This window comes from Centruroides vittatus, unplaced genomic scaffold (genome assembly GCF_030686945.1).
Source record: "Centruroides vittatus isolate TY-2023 unplaced genomic scaffold, ASM3068694v2 contig_1042, whole genome shotgun sequence".
Taxonomy (NCBI): Eukaryota; Metazoa; Arthropoda; class Arachnida; order Scorpiones; family Buthidae; genus Centruroides; species Centruroides vittatus.
Window position 1 is genome coordinate 1,106,678 of NW_027120674.1, and position 27,555 is coordinate 1,134,232.

The 27,555-nt window shown below is 30.1% G+C and overlaps 1 protein-coding gene across 1 annotated transcript in view; it reads left to right on the forward strand.

The window, feature by feature from the left end:
- The first annotated feature begins 2,315 nt into the window (after positions 1-2,315).
- The window catches only part of LOC136970090 (DNA primase large subunit-like), a 35,809-nt gene continuing 10,569 nt past the window's right edge, over positions 2,316-27,555 (forward strand). The window contains exons 1-8 of the mRNA XM_067264470.1: positions 2,316-2,394; positions 3,446-3,615; positions 7,105-7,217; positions 7,414-7,508; positions 8,659-8,779; positions 15,057-15,149; positions 18,859-18,996; positions 24,081-24,227. Coding sequence (XP_067120571.1) covers positions 3,462-3,615; positions 7,105-7,217; positions 7,414-7,508; positions 8,659-8,779; positions 15,057-15,149; positions 18,859-18,996; positions 24,081-24,227 — 861 coding nt within the window. The 5' untranslated portion in view covers positions 2,316-2,394; positions 3,446-3,461. The remainder of the gene's footprint in view (positions 2,395-3,445; positions 3,616-7,104; positions 7,218-7,413; positions 7,509-8,658; positions 8,780-15,056; positions 15,150-18,858; positions 18,997-24,080; positions 24,228-27,555) is intronic.

The following is a 27,555-nucleotide window of genomic DNA, read 5'->3' on the forward strand; positions in this document are numbered from 1 at the left end:
AAGATACCCAACACCATTTTCTTATTACTATTCACGAAATCTTAAAATACCTTTCCTTTCAATTCAGTACCTTTCAAAACATTCATTTTTATTCTATTTACTTTGGCAGTAAATATGTTTTTATTGCTTCCTCATTCAAGTGCAGCAGTTGAACGTATTTTTTTTCAATTATATTTAATAATAACTACAAAATCGAGTTCTTACCGATTCCTGTGAAGCGCTGTTATTGCGCTGTTATTAGTAAAGAAGCTACATAATAGCAACAACGATAAAATATTACACTTGGAAACCATCATCTGCTTCAACCATACAAAAACATTCTAGTGAGGAAGATTCTGATGATGACGATCTTACCAGTGATTTTTCAATGTGATAAGTTTAAAGTTTAGTACTAGGCCAGATGGCCGAGCGGTCAAGGTGGCAGCCTACCGCCCTGGGGGATCCGGGGTCGAATAATCCCCAGGAATTTTTTGGGGGATGGTTCGTTCGGTTATGTCGGGCCCCGTCCCTCACTACCCGGTCGCCCCATTGTGGGCCTGGCCGAACCCATAATGGGCCTACTAAAAGAGGCCCTCTTAGTGCCCACAGGGCGAAAAGAGTTAAAAAAAAAGTTTAGTACTTCATGTTCATACTTTTGTTTCAACATTTTGTTCATTTGATTGTCGTTGAGGAATAATAGCATTCTTGCAATATATGAATTTATCTTGTATGAATTTTGTATGTTACATGTAACACTATATATATTTTAATAAATAGAAATTTGATAAATTATAAATTCTTATAGGCCTATTATTTATAAGTATATATTTAAATAATATATAATATATATATACATTCAGCAGTTTACGGTCAAAATAATGCCTGCATTAGTCAATACAATCACTTCTCGACTTACGACGGGATTCGGTTCCGCAACTTCAAACGTAAGTCGAGAAGTGACTCTACTTAACAACAAAACAGTTAGCCATCTTAGTTACCCTTTGCGTGTGCTTGTATAACTGCAGAACAAAACTAAAGATGACGCAATCAATCGCAAGATATATGTGTATATATGTGAAATTTTTCGTCGTAAGTCGAGGTGGTCGTAACGCGAGAAGTGACTGTAGTTCATTTTGACCTAATGTATTGATTCTGCACGTACAGTACGTATGTCGTATTATCGATATTAATATCGATTTTTTAAAAATACTATCGCACATTACTGGTTAATTAAGTTTGTACCTGGCGGCGCAATAATATAGGTAACACTACAACCGACCACACAACAGTTATGTTTTGAAGTTTTGTATGGCAGAAAGCTGTGATTCATTATCACAGGAAGAAAACAAGCACCGCGTTCAGGACGTATCCAATCCAAAGACCCTCGTGTTTTCCCGAAGCAGTTTTCTTTGCCTGCGTACAGGTGGCGCTTAACTCAGTTCCACTAGCTCTATTCCGCCACGTTACTCTGTTTATGTGCTGACGTGTGACGCGCAATATGCATGCTGGTTATTTTTCGTATTGTAAAATGACATTGCGCATGCATCAGGAACTTCTGTTCGAACAAATCTGACCTGCCGTCCGGGTCAGCGATTTTGTAAAGGTGACAACACTATTTAGTCCACTAACAAAACCGATTTCTCAGTTTGGCCGCGTTTCTTTATGCAGCGCTCGAGAAGCGCTTTACAACGAACACACTGAAACTGGTTTCTGATTGGCCAACACTGCTCGTAACGTCATTTCGCTACACTCTCGCTGCATAAAGAAACGTGGCTTTTTGTAGTTATGAAGTAGGCGTTATTTTTCGAACGTTTTTGCTCTTTTCAATAAACGATTTATTAAGAATTATACTCAAGCCACCGCAAAGTTGTTAGAATCATTAATGAAGTCATAAATGCGAGAATACCGAATATCTTCAAACGGTTCAAAATGGCAGGTAAATCTTTTTTCGTAATACGACCTTTGAACTTTGACAATATAAACTTTGTTATCGTACCGTTTTAATTTTTTTTTTCCTTTACTAATCTACTACGGTTCTTGTTAAATGAATGAATAACTCGGGAAAAGTTTATAGTTTCTTGGTACCATAAGCTTAATTCTAGCAATAACAGAGAAGTTTAACCTCTCGGCCACTCAGCTGTCGATCTAAGCTTGGTATCACTTACATAGAGTTTTATTAATTTTATTTTATATTATTAATAAAATTCGTATAAAAGATTGAAATAAATTAACAAAAATATTTTTAAACCGTTATTATTTAAGGCAGTGTTTAACTCATAATTCAAAATTATTAAAAGTTGGTGAGAGGGCAGTGCAGTAGAACTGGCGGGAGATTTTTAACGTGACTTTTATGTCGGAGAATTGAGTTTAGGAAGTTTAATATTCGTTGTCTATTTTCAAACGGTATATTAAAAGGTAATTAAATCTTTTATAATTATAGTGAAATATATACATATATGCATTAATTTTTTTGTCCATAAAGATATATACGAACCGAATAGAAGTATCCACGTGCACTTCTACCGTTATATTTATTTATTTGTCAGTCAGAATTCATATTAAACAGTGCAATATTATAAATTAAATATCATTTGGATGTTCGTTAGTATGGTCGTCAATATTATGGATGTTAAATTTTAACGTTCATTTTAAATTTAAATCTGAAAATTTTATTTATTATTATTCAGCAATGACTGAGAAATTTTTATTTTTTTAATGTATATTTTGAATGTATTTGTGGGAGTTTCTTATACTATATCAATGTGTGCAATTCAAAAAGCTTTGAAGCTGCAACCAAAAAAAAAAAAAATGAATAAATAAATTTTTTATTATCCAGGAATAAATGTCAGAAAAATAAAACTGCATAAATAGTTGAACAGAAATCTTTTAATTGGATCATTACAGATAGAAATAAAACATTCAATTCTGCATTATTAAACTCTCATAAAGTTGAAAATGCCTATTTTTTGTTTAGTTACTGCTGAACTTTAAAAGTTTATGCTCAGTTTTATGTATCTGCTCGTATAAAAAAATTACATAAACATCGAGGATTGAATATACAGTTAAATTTCTGTATAATGAATTACTTACAGGAAACAAATTTAAATAATAAAAGTGTTTAAAATGCTTTTGAGAACATAATGATGAATCATGAAAAGTTCTTGTTTATGTAAATGGTATGAAATAGAGCTGATAAATACTACCTATTCATGGCATTTGTACTTTTCTAATTTCTGGTACTTAACAAAACTTAATAAAGTTGATTACTGTCAAATTTTTCCATCCATAAAAATATTTTAAAATTTTGATTTCAAACTTGTTTTAGAATGAATGGTATCACAGAACCAAAGAAATATAATACTTTCTAATTATAACATATAACCAATACATAAACTATTATTAACATTGCCATTGTAAATCAGATATTTTGTATCAATATATTTAATTCGTTAATTTACTTCTTTAGAAGGTGAACAGTCAAAATGCAGTTTATTGGAAGAAAACGTCGACCATTACGTCTCACTGGTGATAGAAATGAACAATTATATCAACATGTTTTGCAGTTTTATACAATTCCACCGATTGGAAATATTTCTTTGAAGGAATTTGAAGATTTTGCTATTGAAAGACTACAATGTAAGAATTATTATTCTTAATGTAAATTATTTAATAGTTAAGGTTATTGACTGACAGAATAAACCACAAATTTTCAATTAATAACAAACACAGAACCAATTTCCGGTGTGTATAAACAAAAAACAATCTCTGCACAAGCATTTTCTAACTCCTGAGTTCTTCATGTGTGACAGAAGAGTTTCCATCGGGTAAGGACTGTAAAGAATTTAAAAAGAACATTCTTTAAAAAACTATAAATTCACATTTGTTTCAAAGGACGTTCTGTTGCACCTGAAGAACTCAGAAGGAGTTAGATCATAGGATTTAGTTGGTCTTTCAGTCAGTACTCTAATTCATCTAAAGGTGTTCAGTGAGATTCAGATCAGAATTCTGTGAAGGCTGAATTCCTATACATTCAATCAATCATTTACAATCTTTGCTTTATGGGTAAAAATATTGTCATATTGAAACACAGAACTATTCGTAGTGTAAGCTGTAACATTAAAGGTAGAAATGTACTGTACATAGGTAGAAAATTATGATACACTGAGCATCAATGAAAGATAATCATCTATATTGAATACCAAAGTCAAATGACAATTAGTTGAACTAGTTGTTGAGCTAGATCTTTAAGTGTGATTATGCTTTAGATTTTAAGTAAACAAATGGTTAATCCAACATTTTTGGCCACATAGTGCAATGTATGTTATTGATATAATTAAGTTGTGATAACTCTATTACATACTAATCTTTTAAGTTTTATTTATTTTACTTTAAAAAGTATTTAATACATAATTTACTTAAATAAAATTAATACAGATATGTTTGTTTATATTTCAGATTTATTAATTGATATTACAGTAGTAATTTTGTATTAAATATAAATTTTATAATATGTTATAGATTAATCTTATTAATAATTTTTATATAAAACATAATACATTTAAGTAAGTAAAGTTTATTTGTAATAGGGTGTACCTGTTACAAAGGGGAGTTTCAGTTGATTACCAGCATAATTAATTTTGTTATATGATATCATATTAATTACGATATATTGACCTCTTATCTATTTTGTTTAACATTATTGTACATTTACAATATTAGAAACTTAAATAAATAAAATCACAAATCATATAATGCAACTACAAAAAACTTTGTTGCAAATTATTTAAATTATTAATAATTACAATTTTGTCATATAAATTTCTTAATATTTCCAATTGTTGGGGTTTGTTCATCGCATGGAGGTTGTATCTATTCAGTAGCATTAGTGTCTCTCTAAAACATCACCTTCTGAAAAGTTCATAATTATTACTATTGAATTTACTTCTTCTTCTATACAGTATTAGCTGAATGAAAATCTTTTAATAACAAAAAACAAAATCATAGGCATATATCCGTTACTATATGAGTATCCTGAGATTGGAATACATCACATAAGACTTTGTCAGGTTATAACCATCTTTAGATTCTTGAGATAGATAGGATTCAAAAGTATTTTGATCAGTTATGAACTTGATACAATAACCTCGGTGGTTTTATTGATAATTTTTCTTACAATTCCTAATATAAAGAGAAGTGTTACAAGAAGTATTGACAAGAATAAGCATAGACCGAGTCTGTTTCCAGTTTTTCCTATTTCTGTGAATTTGACTTTTAGAATAACTATAGTTTCTTTAATCTACTTTTAATTAATTCTTTAATCTCAGTTTCAGTTCTTTCTCAAAAAACCACTCAATTGAACTACTTTGCCTAAATTAACATGATATGTATATTTTATGTTGTCTTTTATATAATAATCGTCTCATATAATAATTCTATTTCCATTAAGTTTTTCTTGTTTTACTATTGCTAGTAGTTTTTTCCTCCTCATTCTAAATCTCATACATAAATCTGAAGTATTTTTTTTTCCTTCTCTTTATTACTGAAATCACCTTTCTTTTTCCAGAATTCTTTAATAATCAAATTTCTGTCATATGAGGAATTTAATGATATTTTCACTATATGTTTGGTTTCACTGTTGGATTTTCTGACCAAACTTTATAACTATTAGTTATTTGCAAGTCCTTTTTTATGAAATAATTAATTTCTTTTTCATAATCAGTCGAATTAAACGGAAAGTTTATAATTATTACGCTTTTATTATTTCTCACATTAGCTAGTTTATCTATTTCATATTCCAACATACCTTTTAATTGGGAGTTATTCTGAGATGTTTCCTCTAATTCTTCTTCTACCTTTTGAGACAATTTTGTCAACTCTTCATGCAAATGTTTATTTTCCTCTTTCAGAGAATTAACCTCTGTTTTAATTTCTTGCAGTTCAATATGCTGTAGGAATTTATCTTGTATTGGCTCATATATCTACAAGGTGTGTCTGAAAAGTTCAGTGAATGGTCTCATAAAATAAAGGAAACAAGGGATACAAACAAAATACTTTTACTGGCATCCAAAGTAATCGCCATTAGCGACAACACACATTTGACATCAGTTATACAACTGCTGGAAGCTGTGAGCAAACACTTCTTTCAGTATTACATGAAGCACCGTTGTCACACGTTGTTGGATCTGCGCAATGTCGGAAAAGCGTAGGCCTTTCAGGCGGGGAACGAGAAGAAATCTGCAGGTGCCAGATCTGAGAAATATAGAGAGTGTTGAAAAACTGTCACCTGGCATGTAGTGAGGAAGTGCCATAATGTTCACGCGTTGCTCCATTTCGCAGTGACACTCCTTCTCACACTGACTGCGTTGCATTGTTTGCTGCACACACTTCTGTTTAACTGTCTTGAGTTTGATGCTAGGGGGCACTAGTTGGCAAGTCTCTCACTACGTGTGTGTGAGCGCGACATCCTAACCAGCACGGTTAATCAACTATGGGACCATTCACCGAACTTTTCAGACACACCTTATATTTTAAAGTTTATTGTGGCTCTTCCTGTACCTGTGACTCAGTATCTCTTGACGCTTCGAAATAATCATAAGTTTTCGTCACTCTCGAGGTCACAGGACTACTTTTGTTAAAAACTTTCTCTAATTGATAATAATCTTCACTAGTTGTATCACTCAATTACCTTTCTTTTTTTCCTTTTCCTTCAGATTTTTCTTGCAAAGTCTTCCTCACCCCCTTCTTTGCATATCTTCTTGGCTCATCTGTTGTGGAGATCGAGGCAAGGGACTTGGATTTGACTCAGTCCCGGCAATTATTAATAGACATGTAATTAAAACCGGAGATAATCTACTAACAGATATCCATTTCTTTAAATCCGACATATCTCCACTTCTTATGGCCTTCCAATTCACTCAAAAACTCGATTATTGAGCTTCATCAAAAGTTCACCCGTACCTCCGGTGGCTAGCACACACCCCCCATAAGAAGTATATTTAGACACATTAAAAAATTGTATAATTTTATCTCCCAACATAATATATTTACAAAGTTTTCAGTCTTTTATTAATTATTATAATTGTCCGTTTTAATTATTTGTTTAAGCAAATTATCTCATTTTTTTAGTATTGTGTGTCATTGAAAGAGTTGGTTTAAAACACATGAAATCCTCAGAAGATTATAGATTAGCATTAATAAATGAGTTGAAAAAAAAGAAACTCGATAAAAATATTAAAAGGGTAAGTAATAATATAATTTTTTAAAATTTATCCATGGTTTTGTTGTGTTATTGTCTACAGATAATAAAACATTGCAATATATTTTGTAACAAAAATAAGCATACATTTAAACAAGATTTGATTCTAAAGTTAAAAATTAAATAGTTTGTATTAAAACATTTTATTTTATTTTCTATTTTTTAAATATTTATTACAGAATGTAGAGATTGAAGACATGACAAATACTTTATATGACGAACGTCAAAAAGATCACATTTCGCATTTTATTTTACGTCTAGCTTATTGCCGAACGTAAGCTATATACTATACTTTATTCAAATTTCATCTATCGAAGTTTAATTGATAGAATAAGAATATTCATTTTTTAATTCTATTGCTAAAAAATGTTTTAATTGAAAATTAAAAAGCACTTACTTACAAAAAAGTTTTCAAATGAAAGAATTCTGAATATTAATATCAACTAATATGCAGAATTATTAAAGTTACTTACACCATAATGGGATCTCTAGAAAGGTGGAAAGCAGCCTTATCAATGCTCGTTAGACAATGTTATATCAGAAATTTGGAGCTGAAGGTACATAAATGTGCATGATGCTTCCAATTTTGGAAGTTATTTCCATATAAAACTATCACCTTTAGACACTCAAGGGAAGATCAACTTGTTTTCAGATTTCTATGAACTGATGACTGGGAATATTCTGATGCCTCGGGTGTTTCTCTTATTGGTGTACAATGATTAACAAAATCACTGTCAAGACAAATGCCTTTTTTTTGCCCATTCTCTCACCAGCCCAAACTATCACAGTCTATCTGAATTTATGAACCACAAAGACTAAAGCCAAGTAAGGAAACCCTTCGACAATTGTTGCATGATTTTCTTACTTGGTTTTAATCATTGTGGAAACAAACTTGTTATGGCCTGATGATGATGATTATTCTCACTATAGAAAAAACATTAACTCAACACATTCTTGCATTAATATACTATCATTTTAACATATTCTAGAAGTTAATGACAAAGACACTTCTCCCTATTTAAAAAGAATTATTAACAGTACTTCTAGTATCATCTCATATTCCATTTAATTAATGTATTCACAATAGAGAGAGAAAAATTGAAACACTTAATTGTTCCTGCAAAAATTTATACACTTTCAATTTTTTTCTTTTGATTATACTATTTGCCTGCCATGTATAATTTATTTTAATAGTGATACTTTCACATTTTGCTTCTTTACAACAAACACTCATACCTAATATGAAAAGTTTTTCCCCCAACTTAAGAGTTATTATAGTGTATCTAAGAGATGAAATGAAAGCTTTTGGTGAAAAGGAGAAACTAGACCACTCATATTTCATGAATGATCCTGTATTTAGTTATATATTTAAATTATTTCTATTTAGAATATAATTAAATTATTTCAATACACATTTATTACAGAGAGCAGCAGCGGCGGTGGTTTATCAATCAAGAAGTGGATCTGTTTAAATTTCGTTTAAATAATGAAACTACTGACAGCATTAAAAATTTCTTAAAATTAAACAATTTGGATTATCAGCCAGTAATGTATTAATATATCAATATATATTTATTTATTATAAATTTACTGTTTGTGTAAAAACTACATTATACCAATACAAAATATAATTATATTTTAGTACTAAAAACTATAATACAGCCACTCCTCATTTAACAACAGTTCCATTATTTTTGATTTTCTTTATACAGAATAAAAACAATAAACCAGGAGCTTAATTGGGTTGCAATATGAAAAAATTGTAGACCCATAAATTCCCACCGTTGTCTGTCCATTTGACTGTCTTTCCTTAATCTCGAGAACGAAGTTATATGAAATCCAAGACCAGATATGGAAACCTTGGGGGTAGGAGACCCGGATTAACTATATACGAACTTCTGATGCAAACTGGAAGTCATGTTATTTCAATTCAAAACTTTCCACCTGAAAGCAGTTAATAGATGACTGGCACGACTGTTATTAAGGGAAAAGTATGATGTACAGGGGCAAGCTACTGTTGATTTAAAGGGGCGAGCATATATATTAAATAAATTGAAAATATGATTAAAAATTACAGCCCAACATTGTGATGATATCACAATAAATAATCGCTCGTTATTATTCTGTATAAAGAAAAAGTCCAAAGAAAACTCCATTTTGCATCTCTTACATATTACAGAACATAAAAATACAATCAACAAAAATTATAAAAATGATGTATCAAAAAAATGAAAGTTTATTCATAAAAAAAAAAGATGTTTCGAAGATATTTCACACATATTAGTATTTTAATCATCTGATTCTTCAAATGGGGTGCATAATAAATTACAAATTTCTAAACAAAATATGTAGTCTTGGAGATTGCGAATGCTTTGTGTAGCAAATACTGATTGCAGGAATGAGCCGGAGACTAAGAATGGGATTCCCGCCCTGGAGAGATGGTTGTAAGTTATAAAACAGTTAGGTCATTCAGTGAGGAGTGGCTGTATTCTTGTCTATTATTTTAAATACTTTTATGAGAAGAATGTGTACAGTTACAGTATGTTTTAAAATATTTTATTATTTAAACTAAAGAATAATCAAATGCTGTTAAATTAACTGCACTAATTGTATTTTATTTCAGGATTTTCAAACTATTTCCATTCATAAGTTTAATTAATATTATAGTGGATAAGTTTTATTTATTGGTTATTAACATAACTGAAATTTTTATTGAATAAAACATATATTTTGAAAAGATATGCATATGATCTATGACATTCATGCTGTAGTTTTTAAATGTATGGTTATTGGTGTTATCTAAATTAACAAACTGGCTCAATTCTGATAATTAGATGGATAAAATAAGTTTAATTTGATATTTTTTATCAATAAATTAGATTCTTTTGAAATGATACAATTTTTGATGTTAGGGTACCTGCAGAAAGAGGTTTGCTTCATGATTAATACTACATTTCTTTGAATTTAAATCTTATCAAAGATTTTTTTAGATCACATATGAGAGGTTTATATTTAGAAGCTTAACATTTCATCAATCACTTTTTATGAATTAGATAGGAATATAATATATAGAGACATATAAAAAATAATTTAATAAGTTAAAAAAATTTAATGATAAAATGTTAAGTTTTATAATAAGAATATGAAGCAGGCAGTTAACATTGGCTTTTATTCTTCATGAGAGTATAATTTCAGATATTTGAATTAAATTGTAATTGTAATTTATTAAATTTAATATATTTAGTTCGTGAATGATTCATCCTTAGCATCGCCCACTGTTGGGAAAGACTTTCTTTTTTTTTCCATAAATGTTTATATTTTCTTAGCTTCAATAGATTAACTTTTTAATTGAAAATATTTACAGTGGAACCTCGCTTAACGAGCACCTCGCACAACAAGTATTTCGCATAACGAGCAAAACAAATTGTAAAAATTTGCCTCGCTTAACGAGTGATGTTTCACGTAGCGAGTGATGAGGAGAGGGAAAGTCCCAAATTGTGTGCATGTGGCATGCTCCATCAGTCTGCGTTTAGCACTCGTTCCGCTAGCATCTTAGTGTCACTTGTGATCACATATTTTTCCAAACTTGCGTTCACACATATTACTTATAAACATCAACAACCATAGCCCGTTATATAATAAACATGCCAAACGATATGCCAAATTCTTGGATCGTTAAATTTAACGACCGATTCCAAATTAAATTTTAGAAATCTCTGAATTAAAAATTAACTATTTATAATTATTAAATTTAATACAAGATGGAAACATAACTGCCTACCTCTAGTCAAATTAATTAATTTCTATTATTTAATTATAGCTTTTACATAACCCAAGGATTTGGCATATCGTTTGGAGTGTTTATCAAACACATTAGCTGTGATTTTTTTTTTTTTGTTTGTTTCTGCACATCGAATTCTCATTTCAGGATGGTTCATTCTCCTCTAGAAGAAAAGATGATGATTCATGCTCTTTAACAGTGTATATTGTACAGTTTTTTTTAAATAACTGTTATACATAAAACATTTGAGCGTTTTTTTGGCTTGGAACGCATTATCATATTTTACATTAATTTCTATGGGAAAAATTGTTTTGCTTAACGAGTGTTTTGCATTACGAGTAAGACTCTGGAACGAATTATGCTCGTTAAGTGAGGTTCTGCGATATTTCAATATCTTTCACAGATGTTCAAGTTTTTTTCCTAATTGATTACGGTTTATTTAAGATTAATATATCTATTTAATGTATTTTTTAGATGTATTAATCTCTAGCTATTGGTAAAATAATTGGTATGACAAACTTTGATGATAAATGATAACTATTGAAAATTTATTATTACAATATTCTTAAAATGATAAATTAAAAATTTCAATATAAATTTAATTTTAACATATTAAAACTTATGTGAAAAGATTATAAAAATCAATCACCATTTATGAATTGCTTTTAAAGAATATTTATAAAAGAACTTTAGAATATTTAATTTTCTAAACTTCTCTTTGAAGAACCGATATATTAATATGTAATGTCCTCTATAAGCTGAATTCAACATGCTTGTGAGGTTTCTCTAGAAATAAACATTGTACTAAACCCGATAACATTAAGCCAGTACATCGCTAACTACTGTAAATAACCGGGCTAACTTTTGGATATAAACGATTAAAGATTAGAAATAAATTTGGCACTCGGGTCGATTCTTTTCTTCCAGTTTAATCTAAATTATTTAAATTATTATAATTATTAATTTTAATAAGAGATGGCATCTAACGCCTACCTCAAGTGCCAAATTTATTTCTAATCTTTAATCGTTTATATCCAAAAGTTAGCCCAATTATTTACGGCAGTTGGCGATGTATAGGTTTCTCTAGTTATTCAAAAAATCCAGTTAGGCTGCAACTGATCAAAAACCTTTGTTTTTTCTTTCCAGGAAAAGAATCTTAAACTTTGATCTGAAATGCAAATATCATGTTATTTTTCCTGAAAAAATAAAAATTAAGATATTTGATTGTAACTTGATTTTTTGAATAACTGGAGAAACCTCACAAGCACATTGAATTTGGCTTATAGAGGATATTAATTACACATTTAATTTTCTGTTTTTTCTATTAATTTGCCTTGTCTTGTGCAGACAATACAGTTGACACTCGGTAACTAGAAGTGGAAGACTAAAAAATAATATTTGAATTAATGAGTTATGGAATTTACTGTTATGTTAGTGATATTGTAAATGATGCAATACAAATAATACAGTTAGACCTAAATACATTACATTTTTATTAATATTTACGTGTGCAAAATAAAATATTTATTTGTGGAAGAATTCTATTAAGTTTGATGTTGATGACGTATTTATTCCTACTTTACAATGTATTTGAGAGTTTTTTCTTCAAGATTAATTGATCAATTCACATTTAGGGATAAATTCATTACTTTAAATGTGAAATGCTAGATTTTTTGTACTTTTATTATATCATATATCAAGTAATTTTTTATGTATTTCCAAAAGTACATAATTAAATGTCTATTTTTATATCATTTCATTTTAATGTGATTAATTCTTTTGAAACAACAGAAAGTATACAGAATTAGAGTTGAAAAAATTGTTTGAACTTAGACACAAAATGCATTGAGTTCATGGAATCAGATCAAAACAAAAATAAAATTTGATTCAGTGAGAGACTTAACCTAATACAGTTTGATTTATTGAGAGTCCATATTAAAATTCAAAACTATTTAAAGGAAAAAAAATGCAAGACTAGGGAGTTATTTTAGTTTGTCATTTGAAATCTCATATGTTTCAATGAAGCAATCAGCCAGCCTTGACATAATACTGATTTCTCAGTTTGTTGGTAATTAAATATTTAATTACCGTGTATTCTGGCGTATAAGACAACCCCTGACTTTTACAGTTAAAATATAGAGTTTGGGATATGCTCGTCGTATAAGACTACCCCTCTTCCAACACACACCAAATAAAAGTAAAAAATCAGATTTGATTTCAATATGGTAATTTTAATTCAAATGCTTATGACATGCGGGTACTTAGCAAGTAAACTGTCACTTATAAACATAAGGCTGTTTGTCATCAAACAGGAAAAATTCGGCAGAAAAACACACTCGCGATAATCGCTATCATCAATCACGACCATCTTTTTCGCTATCGATTCTTTTCTCCCAATAATTTTTTTATTTCAAGAAAAAGATCGATTCTAGTCCGATTTTGAAGCGAGATGTCGCGCCATACCGCCCGCCCTTGTATCCTATTACCATACCTCCTCCTCTGCCTGTCAGATCTCTCACAAGCGTGTTTGCACCACTTCACTCCAGTTCTCAGGAGCAAGATCTGAGAGGCAGAGAAAGAAGTACGGTAATAGGATACATACAAGGGCGGGCCGGATGAGTGAAAGATGCGTGTATTTCTGGACACAGCGCCGCTCTATCTCTATCCATACCCCGGGCGTCCCAGCCGACTGCAGCACCCGCCCTATAAGATGACCCCCAACTTTTGAGAAGATTTTCCTGGGTTAAAAAGTTGTCTTATACGCCGGAATATACGGTATTGTATTTTCTTGATTCTAGTGGGCACATTTTTTTGACTTATTCTGGTGTCAAAATTTGGAGTGCACATTAGAATCAGGGCACAAAATTTACTTAATGTAGATTCATTTGTGCTTTTTACTCTGCTCGGAAATTTGGATGTATTACAACATCAGTGTCTATACTGATGTAATACATGCAGATTGTTACATGTCCCTCTTACAGTTTCAGTTTTAATTTGATTTTGGAATGGCTTGGTGGTCTTGAGCTACAGTAAGCTGAATGAACAAGTCCAGTAGACAAATCTATAAATCTGTATTAAACAGAGAATTAGCCACTATGTTGAAGAACATGTATACAGATATTTCAGTGGGATACTATGTATCTGGTAAATTTCATACAAGTGCATACCAATTGAAATTTGCTGATAAAGTATCGATCAAAAGGGAATTTTTATTGTAATTTTATATTGCTCTGCAGATCTTATTATCTTATGATCTCTGCAGATCTTATGCATTATCTTATTGATAATGGACTCATAAACAAATACGTTTGAAAATGTGGACATCATGAAGCACTGTAAACCTGAAAATAAAACTCTCTTCAAGAAATGTGTTTATTACTGTTTAAATAGCATGTTCAGTGATATAATGCATGCTGCATGCGTTATATTCACAAGTTAATTTTTTTGGGTTTTGATTTCTCAAAAATAGACTTTGCATTAGATTAAACTATGGTATCTTCATGTAAATTTTAAAATAGGATATGATTATTTGAATGCTTAATTTTTGTCGTATTTTTAAATTATCGCATAGATTCAGAGAAATATATGTAATAGAATTATCAATATTTTTTTATTTTGTTGATTTCAGTAATGTAATATAACAATTAACTATTTAATATTTAATTAATCTGTTCATAAACTTATCTATAATTATAATACTTTATTAAATGTAGATAGATTTAGTTTCATTTTGTCTATAATTACTCTATCAGTTAATGATATATTCCATAACATACTGTAAATGTAAAACCACATTTTATGTACATTAATCCAGAGTATGTTATGGAATATTTCATTAATTTAAATGATAGCAAAATTTTAATTTAAGGACTACATTTGATGACAGTTTTTATTTTGTAGATGTACAATAGAAATAATTATTTTGTAACTAAATATATATAAAATTATGTATGTTAATTGGTTTAAAATGATTTGTATAAATTTTTATATGATTTAGATGCTTTCAAATACATTGATTGACAGTTAAATTTTGTTTTATAGATTGATAGTGATGAAAAAAACAAGATTATTTCTTTTCTTCTCGATTCAAGCTCTTTAAAGCTAGATAGTATTCAAAAGATGGACTATTTTAAGGTATTTTATATAAAAATATATTTTTTATGTAAAGTATTTATACCAAAATGTTAGTTTACGTAGATAGATGCAAAATATTAAAATTTATTTCATTTTACTTCTTAAAGAATCAAGTTAATAAATACAGCAGAGCGTCGTTTATCCAAAAGCCGGTCAACCGAAACGTCGGTTAACCGAAAGCTTTCCAGTCGGACTGTGTCGTGCTGAATCGAACGTTTTTGATACTAGGTTAACTTCTAAAGTATAATTTTTATGTTTTTATATTCTTCAATATATTTATTTTGTTTGTACAAAATAAAGAAATATTTTTTAACGATACAATAGCCTTGATTATTATTATAAAAATTTTCATTAGGCTTAAAATCGATGAAAATTCAACACGAAGCGACACGCAATGGAGAAAAATTTCAACATCGGATAGGTTAATATATTTTTTCGTTCATAATCGTTATCCGAAAAATCAGTCATCTGAACAACCCCAGTCCCCAATTGATTCGGATAAATGACGCTCCACTGTAAATTTAGACTTTTTTATTATAAGAAATGTTAATAATAAATAATGCCTCTAACCCATGACTTTAATTTAGATTGAATTAGTTATCCTAATAAATACAGTTGTAATAAATTGGAGGGTTTATCACATCAGTGCTAACTGGAATAAATAGACTAGATTTTACAAAAATTGGCCTTTCATAACCCCAATCAAATTTTGGTAAGAATGCGTTTCAGGTACAGAGACGCCGCATCAGCTTACATACATACAGTACAACACCAGCATACATTAATACAGTCATAACACAAGTAGTAAACCAAGATTTTTTCTGATATATACAGTGCAGTTTACACAATACAGTTAATTCATCACAAAAATATAGAATATAGCCATAGCCCTAGAAATTTATTAACCGATGGGGCTCCGGCCTTCGGTGACAGGCGGTGCGACACATCGGCTGAAGTATCCACGGTTGCATCAAGATGCAACTGTCTCAATTAGTGGAGATGACAGTTGCAACAAAGCCGACTTCTACTATGGAAAAGGCAAAGAGAGAGAGAGAGTTAATTCATCACAATATACTAAAAAACTAAAAATTTATATGCTCGATAATTTTTGAAAAACTACAAATACTTGATAATGCACTTTATTGTAAAACCTTAATAGGATCAGAAGCACACCTTACGGATACTTATGTCTTTAAACTAATCCATCAGAATATAAATGGTTGTCACAGATGTCTAAAATTTCCATTAGATTATTTTCTAATAATAACTAATGGAAATTTTTAAAATAATATGTTAAGATTTTAGAAATGGAGAACTAGTTCAGAATTGTTCAGTTTTAAAAATAAAATAATTTTATGTTAACAACCAAGCCTGCAATATTCTAATGAACAAGACAATAAGGCTACATTAAGTCTAAAGTTTAAATTATTTTATTTAATTCAAAATTAATACAATTATTAAATTTAACACAAGATGGTAGCTTAACTAGCCCAAATTATGCAATATCTATGAAATTAATTAGCTAAGTTCTAGTCAATAGTTAATTAGACCTTATTGTGTGGTCATTAAAATAATTCTGTTTTATATATTGAAAAATGTTGTGTACTGAACATATGGGATTTTTGTTGGCAAATAGGATTTTATATCATAATGGGATATAGACTCAAAAATGTTTAAGAAATTGTATCAATAATTATCGTAATCAGGAAAATAGTTGTTTAATTTTTAAGAATTGTTTATTTTAAATACAACAAGTAAAATGGCAAAGCCGTATTTGGGACAAGACTATGTCTCGGAGACTCACTACTAAGCGAGATCACTATGATGCTCACGGCGGGTCTTGTTCTCATTCTCCAATCTTCTTTGGTATCACTGGTTTTGAGCACAATCTTTCAAACTTCGCCAGCCTTGGCCATGACCACAAGATCATACACGAGACATTTTCAGTGAAATTAACCTATCCAATTTTGAAATTTCTCTCCGTTGCGTGTTGCCCTGAGTTGAATTTTTGTCGATGCCTAATGAAAATTTCCCATTTTTGAAAAAAAAATAATCCTGTCTATTGTATCATTCGAAATTATTTTTTTATTTTTCACAAACAATATATATATATATATATGTGGTACGATCCAAAAGTTCGGGGAATGCAGTAATCTATGACAACAAAAGCATGTACAGTAGAGAGTCGTTAATCGGAACACTGGTAATCGGAATCACCGGTAATCGGCACGATTTTCAGTCGGACTGTGTCGCGCTGAATCGAACGTTTTTGATACTACATTTACTTCTAAAGTATAATTTTCATGTTTTTATATTCTTCAATATATTTATTCTGTTTGTACAAAATGCAGAAATAATTTTTAACGATACAATAGCCTTGATTATTATTATAAAAATTTTCGTTAGGCTTAGAATCAACGAAAATTCAACACGAAGCGACACACAACGGAGAAAAATTTGAACATCAGACAGGTTAATGTATTTTTTCGTACATATTGGGTAATTGGAACAAATGACTAATCGGAACAACCCCCCTCCCCAATTGATTCCGATTTTCGACTCTCTACTGTATTTGAAGTTACAGCGTATGAAATGGATTCTACCAAACCACCTCTACGTGTTCAGGTTAATTTCACCCATGTCATGTGATTAAACTGCGAGCGCTGCTGTTTTTTTCCGGAGATAGTCCTAATATAGATTACCTTTGTCCTGCGACGTAATCAAAGTGGAGTTTCAAGAACAACTTCCAACATTAAATTTTGTCCGCGTTTAGGTAAAACACCTACGGAGATTTTAAAATTGCTAAGAAAGGTGTACGGTGATTCTACGGTGAAAGGTCACGGTGAAGTCGAAATGTTGGAGGAGGTTCTTGAAACTCCACTTTGATTACGTCGCAGGACAAAGGTAACTATCTCTGGAAAAAAACAGCAGCGCTCGCAGTTTAATCACATGACATGGGTGAAATTAACCTGAACACGTAGAGGTGGTTTGATAGAATCCATTTCATATCTATAACTTCAAATACATGCTTTTGTTGTCATAGATTACTGCATTCCCTGAACTTTTGGATCGTACCACGTGTATTAATAAATGTAAAAAAAAGAATTATATTTTGGAAGTTAGTTTTAATATAAAATTATAATGACACGCCATCTAGTTTCAAAAACGTTCTGATGATGAAACGAGATATCTCCGGTCAATCGGTCAAGGTTAGCACGTGGCGACCAGAAATATGTGGGGAATAACACGGGAGAGATAAATGGGTTTTTTCAAAGATTCATTTGTCAAAATTTGATTCAGCAACATTTGCTTTTCAATTTTCCCAATGCACATGTTTGTCGTAATTCCATTTCACAATATTCATATTTTCAACTTTCCAATCAGCAACGCATGCACAGATCTCTCACTAGCACCTGTTTGTAGAAACAGTGCCGCCATTTTGTATTTTATTTTGTCTTGGTTCTTGGTCCCCCGAATACCTACAAGTCTGGTTTTTTTTATGCGCGCATGATTTGGACACCTAATACTCTGTGCCAAATTGCAACTCCTTACATGTACTCCTTCATATGTCTAAGCTGGTAACATAGCAGGCAGTACGATTTTATAAACAAGACAATAGTCTTGTCAAAAATAAGAATTAATGAAATTATATTCACATTAAAAAAATAATAATAATTTTCAGCAATTTTAATTTAATAAATCATTTTAGGTTCATTTCACTGAAGTTCTTGATTTGGTTCAATGCAGGAAAACATATTTGAGAAAGGGATATGCCTATATACCATCAATTGATTTAACTACTATCATTGTAAATTTATTTAGAATGAAGTTGTCTCAAGCATTAGCTGTAAGTAATGAAATCTTAATTTTAAAATTAAATTTTTGTGCTTTATTATATAAGGGGGCCGTCCATAAATTACGTAAGGGCGATTTCGGCCATTCTAGACCCCCACCCACCGCTGTGTAAGAAACTGTAATATTTTCTTTGATCCCCCCTCCCCTTCTCTATCTTACGTAATATTTAGGCATGATTTTGTAGAAAGATTTTAACAAAAAAATTTTTTAATGAAACCCTAACAACTTTAGGTCCAAAATATATAATTATTAATTAGTTAATTACTATGTACTATTATTTATAGAAGACTTTGTGAACAAATTTAAAAATATAAAAACTTAATGAATTCGAATTAACAATTTATTTTAAGAACTTTTAAGAAGAAAGCAAAAAAGTTTAAAAAGCAACTGAAAATAAATGTACAGTACCTTACTAAAATACGACAATAAGCCAACTTTTCTATTTTTATCTTGAGTGTCGTAATGGTTTATACGTTGTTGTATAAAAGTAGCAAACCCTTTCGTATCAGTGCCATATTGAGCTTTTGCTTCGATCCATATAAGATTTGCATTTTTTTGAACGTTATCACTTTTCTTGTCGGCATGTGCTTTTTTATGCGACTTGAAGAATCTTTGGTAAACATATCTAAGTTTATTTTTTGCATTTTTACGTTTATTATTCTATCACGTCACACGAGATGGTGGTAGTACAACAAGCGTTCTTAATAGAAACTGCCAAATTCAAAACTCCACCACTCAATGAGATCAAAAAATAAAAAGAATATTACGTAAGATGAGATCTATTACCCCTTACCCCCGAGTAAGAAATCGTAAGAAATCCTCGACCCCCACTCACACCAAACTACCTTACATAATTTATGGATGGCCCTCTAATATAACAATATAATATTTTTTTGTGTTTGATTAAAGTGAATAATCTTTGAAAGCATCACAGCTGTTTAGAATGTGAAATTTTAAGTATAACTTAAAATGTGAACAGAAGTTGATTTGTGTTTAATATTTTTATTGAATAGAAACAGTATCATGTTGCAACAAAATAAATCAATTTATATTACATTATTTGCAAACATTTGAAGAAAGAGAAATTTAGACAAAAGTTAGTTTCTTGATTTCTTCGTTCTTTAGTCACATTTTGGACTCTCAGTATTACTTTTTGCAAGCTGTTTTGCATATACTGAAGCCAAATATTTAAGATACAGGTACTCCTCACTTTACGACCTATCTGCTTAATGACCACTCGTACTTACGACCAATCGAGTTTCGACCTGCAATTAGGGGAATTCCCTTTCTCAGCTTGAGTGTCGGTCAGGGGCAAATGGTGACATGCGCACTAAGCATACTATAATAGGCTTGCACATACTATAATAGTCTTTTTATGAATAAATTTGAAGTTTGTTGCATAATTTGGATAATTTTACAACAATCCTATATTCCCGACGCAAGCTCCTCGCTTATTGACCAATTAAATTAATGACGTAGTTGTCGGAATGGAACTCGGTCGTAAAGTGAGGAGTACCTGTAGTTTCTTACTTTTATTCAGTGTATTTTTATATCGGTACTTTTTTATTTTTTCATCATGAATATTTATTAGGATTTAAAACCTAAGAATTGCCCAACTAATAGCTCTGATTTAAGTTTCTCGAGTAAATGATTTTTACCAGTCAAGATCTGCGAGATGATGCACTTGTGTCCTGAAAACTAATCTGCTATCAAACTCATTTTCAATTACTGGGGTAAGAAAGATTTCTAAAATGTCAATGTTATCTTCACTATTAATTAGTGAAGATTACAAAATGTTGGTGGTGAATAGTTTGCATGCTGCATTTCGATGCAATAATTAAAATAATAACCAAATTGCAAAATTAGATAGCATAAATTTAATAAAAACAATACTTTTACCAAGATAGACAGGTTTCTTCAGGCACATCAAGCATAATAAAAAAAAAATATATATAAAACAAATTCCAAATATGCTAAAAGAATTTATGGAATTAAAATTTTTATTTTAGGATAAAATATTTTTCAGTACTCTGTTGTCCATTTTCAGATCCTAAACTTTGGAATTGAATCATAACATTGGAACAGTGTTTAAAAGCTATTTAAATCTTTAACAGATTTTTAAACAAATTTTGCAGATTTAAAATTAAAACAAAAGAAAACAAATAAAAGAAAAATAGCAAGGAAGAAATTTAAAAGAAAAAAATTTGAAATTAAGAAAGTCAAATTAAATTCGATAAATGTTACCCTAGGTATACAAAATGCCGGCTCATCTCTGATCCCAGCAATCAGAAGACAGGGAACAGTGGGGGGACACATTCTAACCTAACCTAACCTAACCTAACCTATTCTAATAAATTATCATAATTATTAACAACCAAATTATTAGAATAGGTTAGAACGTGCGTCCCCAGTTCCCTGTCTTCTGATTGCTGGGATCGGAGATGAGCTGCCATTTTGTATACCTAGGGTAACATTAACCTTAAATTCTATAGATGACATAATTTGAGTAAGCTACTTATAGAAATTCTTTTAATTTCCTGTAAAATTGTTTAAAACTTCAGTTTTTCAAAAGTAATTTTCACAAAATGAGTTTAGAATTTACCAATTTTTAACATTATTAAACTTACTTAGTTAAACAGAGAACTAGTATGACTCCATATGACTTTACCTGTAAGAACAACTGAAGAATTTGCTATAGCAATGTACTGTACAACCCTTCTCTGCAGAATAAACAAAGAAAAAGCAATAAATTGGATGTGTGGGCACGGTTACTTTCATCAACTAACCTCCTGACTCAAACATTTATTATCCATACTAGAAATAGCTATACTAAGAGTGCTAATTCTAGTAGTAAGAACAATCACCCGAAAGAGTGACAATTCTCTTCTTTCACCCAGTCTTGTATGTGACTGTTTCTCTGTGTTCTTCTCTCTGTGTGTGCATCTTAGCTCAATACATGACCTTCAGAGATCTGAATTTTTATCACTCCTGTCTGAACTTTGATTAGAATTTAAGAAAATCAATAAGGATGTTGTACAACAGTATTAATGTGTTTTATTTGAATTATTTTATTGTATTTAGAGTTAGTTCATTTTCGTACTTACTATTATTTTGTTTTTATATATTTTTCTTTCGTTACTATGATCACTGTGTTAATTTAGTTTACAATGTTAATGTTTACATGTTACTAACCACTAACTTTACATGTAGCTGTTTTAATTTAAAAAGTTCTGTTCTATTTATTTTTAAAAACTGTTCACACCTTTGAACTTCCTAAAAAATACTTAATGGAAAAATTCTAGAGGTTTTCATTCAAATTTCTGATTTTCTAATATTTGGGCCTGATGGTGAAATAGAGAAATCCTAAAAGTTTTATTCAATAAAGAAGCTTTGTGTCTTGAAATTTGTAGCATTTGTTTGGTAGAACATCTTGTCTTCCTCGTTATCAGTTGGTTAAAAGCTCATTGGCCAGGGCCATTGACACCCATCCTCAAATCTTTTAGTCTAGTTTCTAGGATGCCACAAATGCTTCCTAGTTAGTAGAACGTGTTGTTGATCCCACCATCTTTGACCAGAAACTTTTATATATCATTTATGTTCATTAGAAAAAGGATCTGTCATTCTTAATGATGTATATAGTGGGTGGCTAGATTGTTGAGATCTTCACCCTTGAGAAGGAAAGTAGTTCTTAGTAGAAAGTGTACAGGGACAGAAAGAATTAAAATTATACTAGATGTATCAGCTTTCTCTAAAGCAAAAGCATCTAAATTTTTTTGAGAATTCAGATTTTTATGGTACTCAGCATTTATTTGAATATATCATCATGTTCTCTTGTAAGAAGTGTGCTTCTATTCAGATACTTCAATGTCAGTCAGACTGACATTGAAAGTGACATGACATTGATCATGAGTGAGACCAATATGACTTTATTATATAGATAAAAGTTTCAAACTTCATAGAAATCATAGGTAGTATGGTTTACTCTTTAGTTTATGATTTTAGTATAAGTTTATGAAGGTGATTTACAGTTTGGTTTAATGAAATCTGGTAAAATTTTTGTTTGCTTTATTGCCTGAAAAGTAATGTTGTAAAATGGTGTTTTACCATTTTACAACATTACTTTTCAGGCAATAAAGCAAACAAAAATTTTACCAGATTTCATTAAACCAAACTGTAAGTCACCTTCACAACCCTCAAGAAATGACCCTATTTCCAATAACGGTTGCTTTTTTCACTTTCTGACACAAACCATAAAAAGTGGTACGATAATAAATGTTCCATTTTGAGTAGAATAGATGTTCTTTTGGTAAGCAAAGACAGGTTCTACCTCCAACTGTAGAGCAATTCAAACTTCTGGTTTTAGTGAATCATTCTACTGTACTCGGAAAATAAGGGTTAAAGTTTAAGGATGCCCACTCCTTTAAATGGACATGGTCCCATGCAAACTGCTAGTTTGCATATCAGGGAGAGCATGTATGATTCCAGGTTTGGCTACTTTGTGTGCCAAATTTAGCTCTTTTTTTACTCTTTTGGTACCAAAAAATATTTTTTGCTTTTTCAAACAGTCTCCTTTGTTTTGTTTAACCACTCTGATATACTGCTCCACATTTAAACAGTGAATACCATCTCCGGTTCGATTTGAAAATCATTTAGGAAATTAATTTTTTGTAAATAAATTGAATTAAATTTAACTTTATTTAGTAAATTGATTTAAAATAATATAATTTAAGGATTTTGAGCACCTATTAAGCCGTTACTCTCTAAATTATACAATCTTGATCTTGACCCTAAAAATCATTAATATGAATTTTCAGTAAAGCAAATTTCCTCAGTGATTTATATTAATGTGAGTTGAGTGCGCTCTGAACTGGGTACGTACAGAATTTACAAACATTTCCCTGCATGAAATAGTTTATTTCTGCTTTTTTCAAACATAATGTATTATTTTCAAAATGCATTAGTTTTTTTAATATCTCAATTAATATGACTTTAGATGCAATATTTAAAAATCTATCTTACAATTTATAAATACTGAATCATTTATGATAATATTAAAATACAGCAATTTTTTTAAAGTCTATGGCACGCTCCTTACCTGAATTAGAAGAGGATGGACGATTACTAAATATGTTGAAAAATCTTGCACAGCAGTATTTAGAAAGTGATTATAATACTTCCAAAACACAGAATTCAGATTCAATAACACCTGATATGATTGATAAAGTAAGTAGCTGTTATTAATATATAATTTATACAAATAAATAAATACTTTTAATCTATTAAGAAACTTTGATACTAGAATTAGGTGGAATATCATTTATTTTAACTTTAAAAATTAAGTAATTTAGGGACATGTAGAAAAGAGATTAGTTCAGAGCTGTATTTGAACGTAAGCCAAACAACTACTGGATTACATCGGGCTAATTTTTTGTGATTATTTTTAATTAATTTCTAAATAATTTATCATCAGAGGGAGGCATTAGGCACCATCTCTTGTTAATTTTAATAATTATAATTAAATTAAATTATTTAATTTAATTATAGTTCTGGAAGAAAAAGAATCAGCCTGGAGTGGGACTCAAACCAACAACTCCCACTTACCTTGTGGTTGCATTGCCAGTTATGCTACCCAAGCCTTCTGACTGATCTCTCCTTCCAGACATGTTTAATTATGATATAACTGTCCTCAGTTACTTAAGGTGCAAACTAGGTATGCCTTCAGCACCCTGGTCTTATAATCATCGACTTGTGGCACTCAGCCAGCCATTGCTCAACTCCAGCATGGTGTATATATATACAAATATATATAAACATCTTGAAACACAATATATTATAAATAAGCCAAACAACTATCAGATATTACATTGGATTACTGATGTAATCTGGGAAGTTGTTTGGCTTATTTATATTGGATTTTGAGATGTTTGTGTATGCTGTATTTGAATTTGCAACTTCCAAAGGCTACAGTTATGATGTGTATCATCTAAGTTTGAGGGAGTTGCAGGTTTCTTCTGTACTAAGCCAATTTTCTTTGTACAGTCTGACTAACCTGGAAAAGCACTCCCCTTAGGCATTGGACTACTTTACTAATCATTTACAGGGATGAGGTATAGTATGAGTCGGCTAGCATCTGGTTGATATACCTTCGGGTAGAGGGATTAAACTATGCTGGCCATTCACATGACACACCTTTACCCCTGCCAATTGTCATTAAACTAGTCTATCGCTAAGGGGAGAGTACTACTTTTTTACTTACTAATTATGAAGAAGAAAATCCAACCGATAAGTAATCAAACAGAATCCTACATCAACTTTTTCCTTTCTAGCACTAATTTAAAGATTTGACAAACAAATTTTTAACATTTGAATGCTACCAAAATAGAACAAAAACAAATTAAGGGACTGATAGACCTGAAATAGAACTGTAAAGCAGCTTGAAAACGTTTGTCGAATCTTTAAATTAGCGCTGGAAAGGAAAAGGTTGGATAGGATTCTACTTACTAATTATTTCATTATTAGAATTTTGAATATAATTGAAATGTTCAAAGATTTGAATATTTATTTTTTATGAATTATTTTGTTTGTCAACAAGAAAAGTATGCATTCAAGTATAAAACTATTATTTTACCTTTAAGAAAATTTTAAAAAAATTACTTTATGAAATATTTTGATAAATAAATTATTAAAAAATTAGCAGATAAGCCCAGTGTGGCCCAGGCAAAAAGTAACAATAGCAAAGATTAAGATTATTACATTATAGCCAATCTTACCTGTTTTCACAGAATGCAAGAATTTCCCTGTTTCCAGACTAATTAGAGAATTTTTAGATGGGTTTAAAAATATGTTTGATTTTCCACAAAAATGCAAAAAACCACATCTGCGCCTGTAAATCTTGCACCCTGCTTTCTCTTAACACTTCCATTGTTACTCAACACTTCCATTCTTAACACTTTCATTGTTAAGGAATACACTTCTTTCATCCCTATGTGGTACTCTATTAAAACGATTAAAAACAAAAAATTTCATTTAAAATAGTACAATAGAAGCTGAGTTCTTTAGGATAAGCATTCGTTCTTTCCCTCTTCCCCGTGGGGGGAATTACCAAAAATTCCTTTTTAGTGTATGTTCTCGTGACGTACCCTAACTGTGTACAAAATTTCAACTTTGAACTCCTAACTGTTTGGGCTTCGTGCTTATTATTATTATTATCATCATCATCATCATCATCAACCCATCTCAAATATATATAGATGAATTTTCAGATCATATTTAGAGCCTTTATGATTTTTTAAAATTATTTTATTTTTAACTTTTTAATTTAAAAATACATATACATAATTGATTTTGTAAGATTGTTATAAGTTAAAAATTCTTAAAAAATTAAATAAACAGTTAATAAAAATTTAAATAAATACAGAATTTACTGTCTAGCTTAAGCAACAGAATGAATGGATCATGACGAAGAGAAGTCCTAAATTTAGTTTTTTTTTTTTTTTTTTTTTTAATTTCTTAGTGAGGTGTAGGATCTTACATTTGTTATTATTCCAGGTCCCATCTTGGTTTTCTTTGTTCCTGCGTATGTATTGAAATTCTAACTAAATTCTAATATATTTTTTCATCAATTCTTTATTATTTATGGCTTACATTTTTGTTTATTTGTTTTTCTCTTTTTATTTTTTTCTTTTTGAAATTTTTATATTTTGTAGAAGTTATTATATGGCTACTGACTTTACAAAGTTTGTCTTTGGCTATTAATGCCCTCAAATGCTATTGTCTGAGTTATTTCATCAATTAATCTCAATTACAGAAATTGATGAAAAATTATTATTTTAATTATTTATGTTGAACACATTTTAGAAATTTTGAACTTTTTATAATTTTTTATTATACAGTAGAGCGTCGTTTATCTGAAAGCCGATTAACCAAAACGTCGGTTGACCGAAAGCTTTCCAGTCGGACTGTGTCGTGCTGAATCGAACGTTTTTGATACTAGATTAACTTCTAAGTATAATTTTTTTTGTTTTTATATTTTTCAATATATTTATTTTGTTTGTACAAAATGCAGAAATATTTTTTAACGATACAATAGCCTTGATTATTATTATAAAAATTTTCGTTAGCAATGAAAATTTTTATAATAATAAAAATCGACGAAAATTCAATATGAAGTGACACGCAATGGAGAAAAACTTCACCATGGGATAGGTTAATATATTTTTTTGTACATAATCGGTTATCTGAAAAATAAGTTATCCGAACAACCGCAGTCCCCAATTGATTTGGATAAATGACGCTCTACTGTAATTGTAAAATTTATGATTAAATAAAAAATGATACAATTCAAGATTACAGCTGGAAAATTGTTATCTAGTAATAAGAACCACATTTTATATATATCTCCAGCAAGCAGTATTAGTATAACAAATGTTTTCGGTTTATTTTATAAATTTGCTTCAGGTTTGAAGTTTTAAAAATTCGTAAAACTTCAAACCTTAAGCAGGTTTATAAAATAAACTGAAAACATTTATTATACTAATTCTGCTTGCTGGAG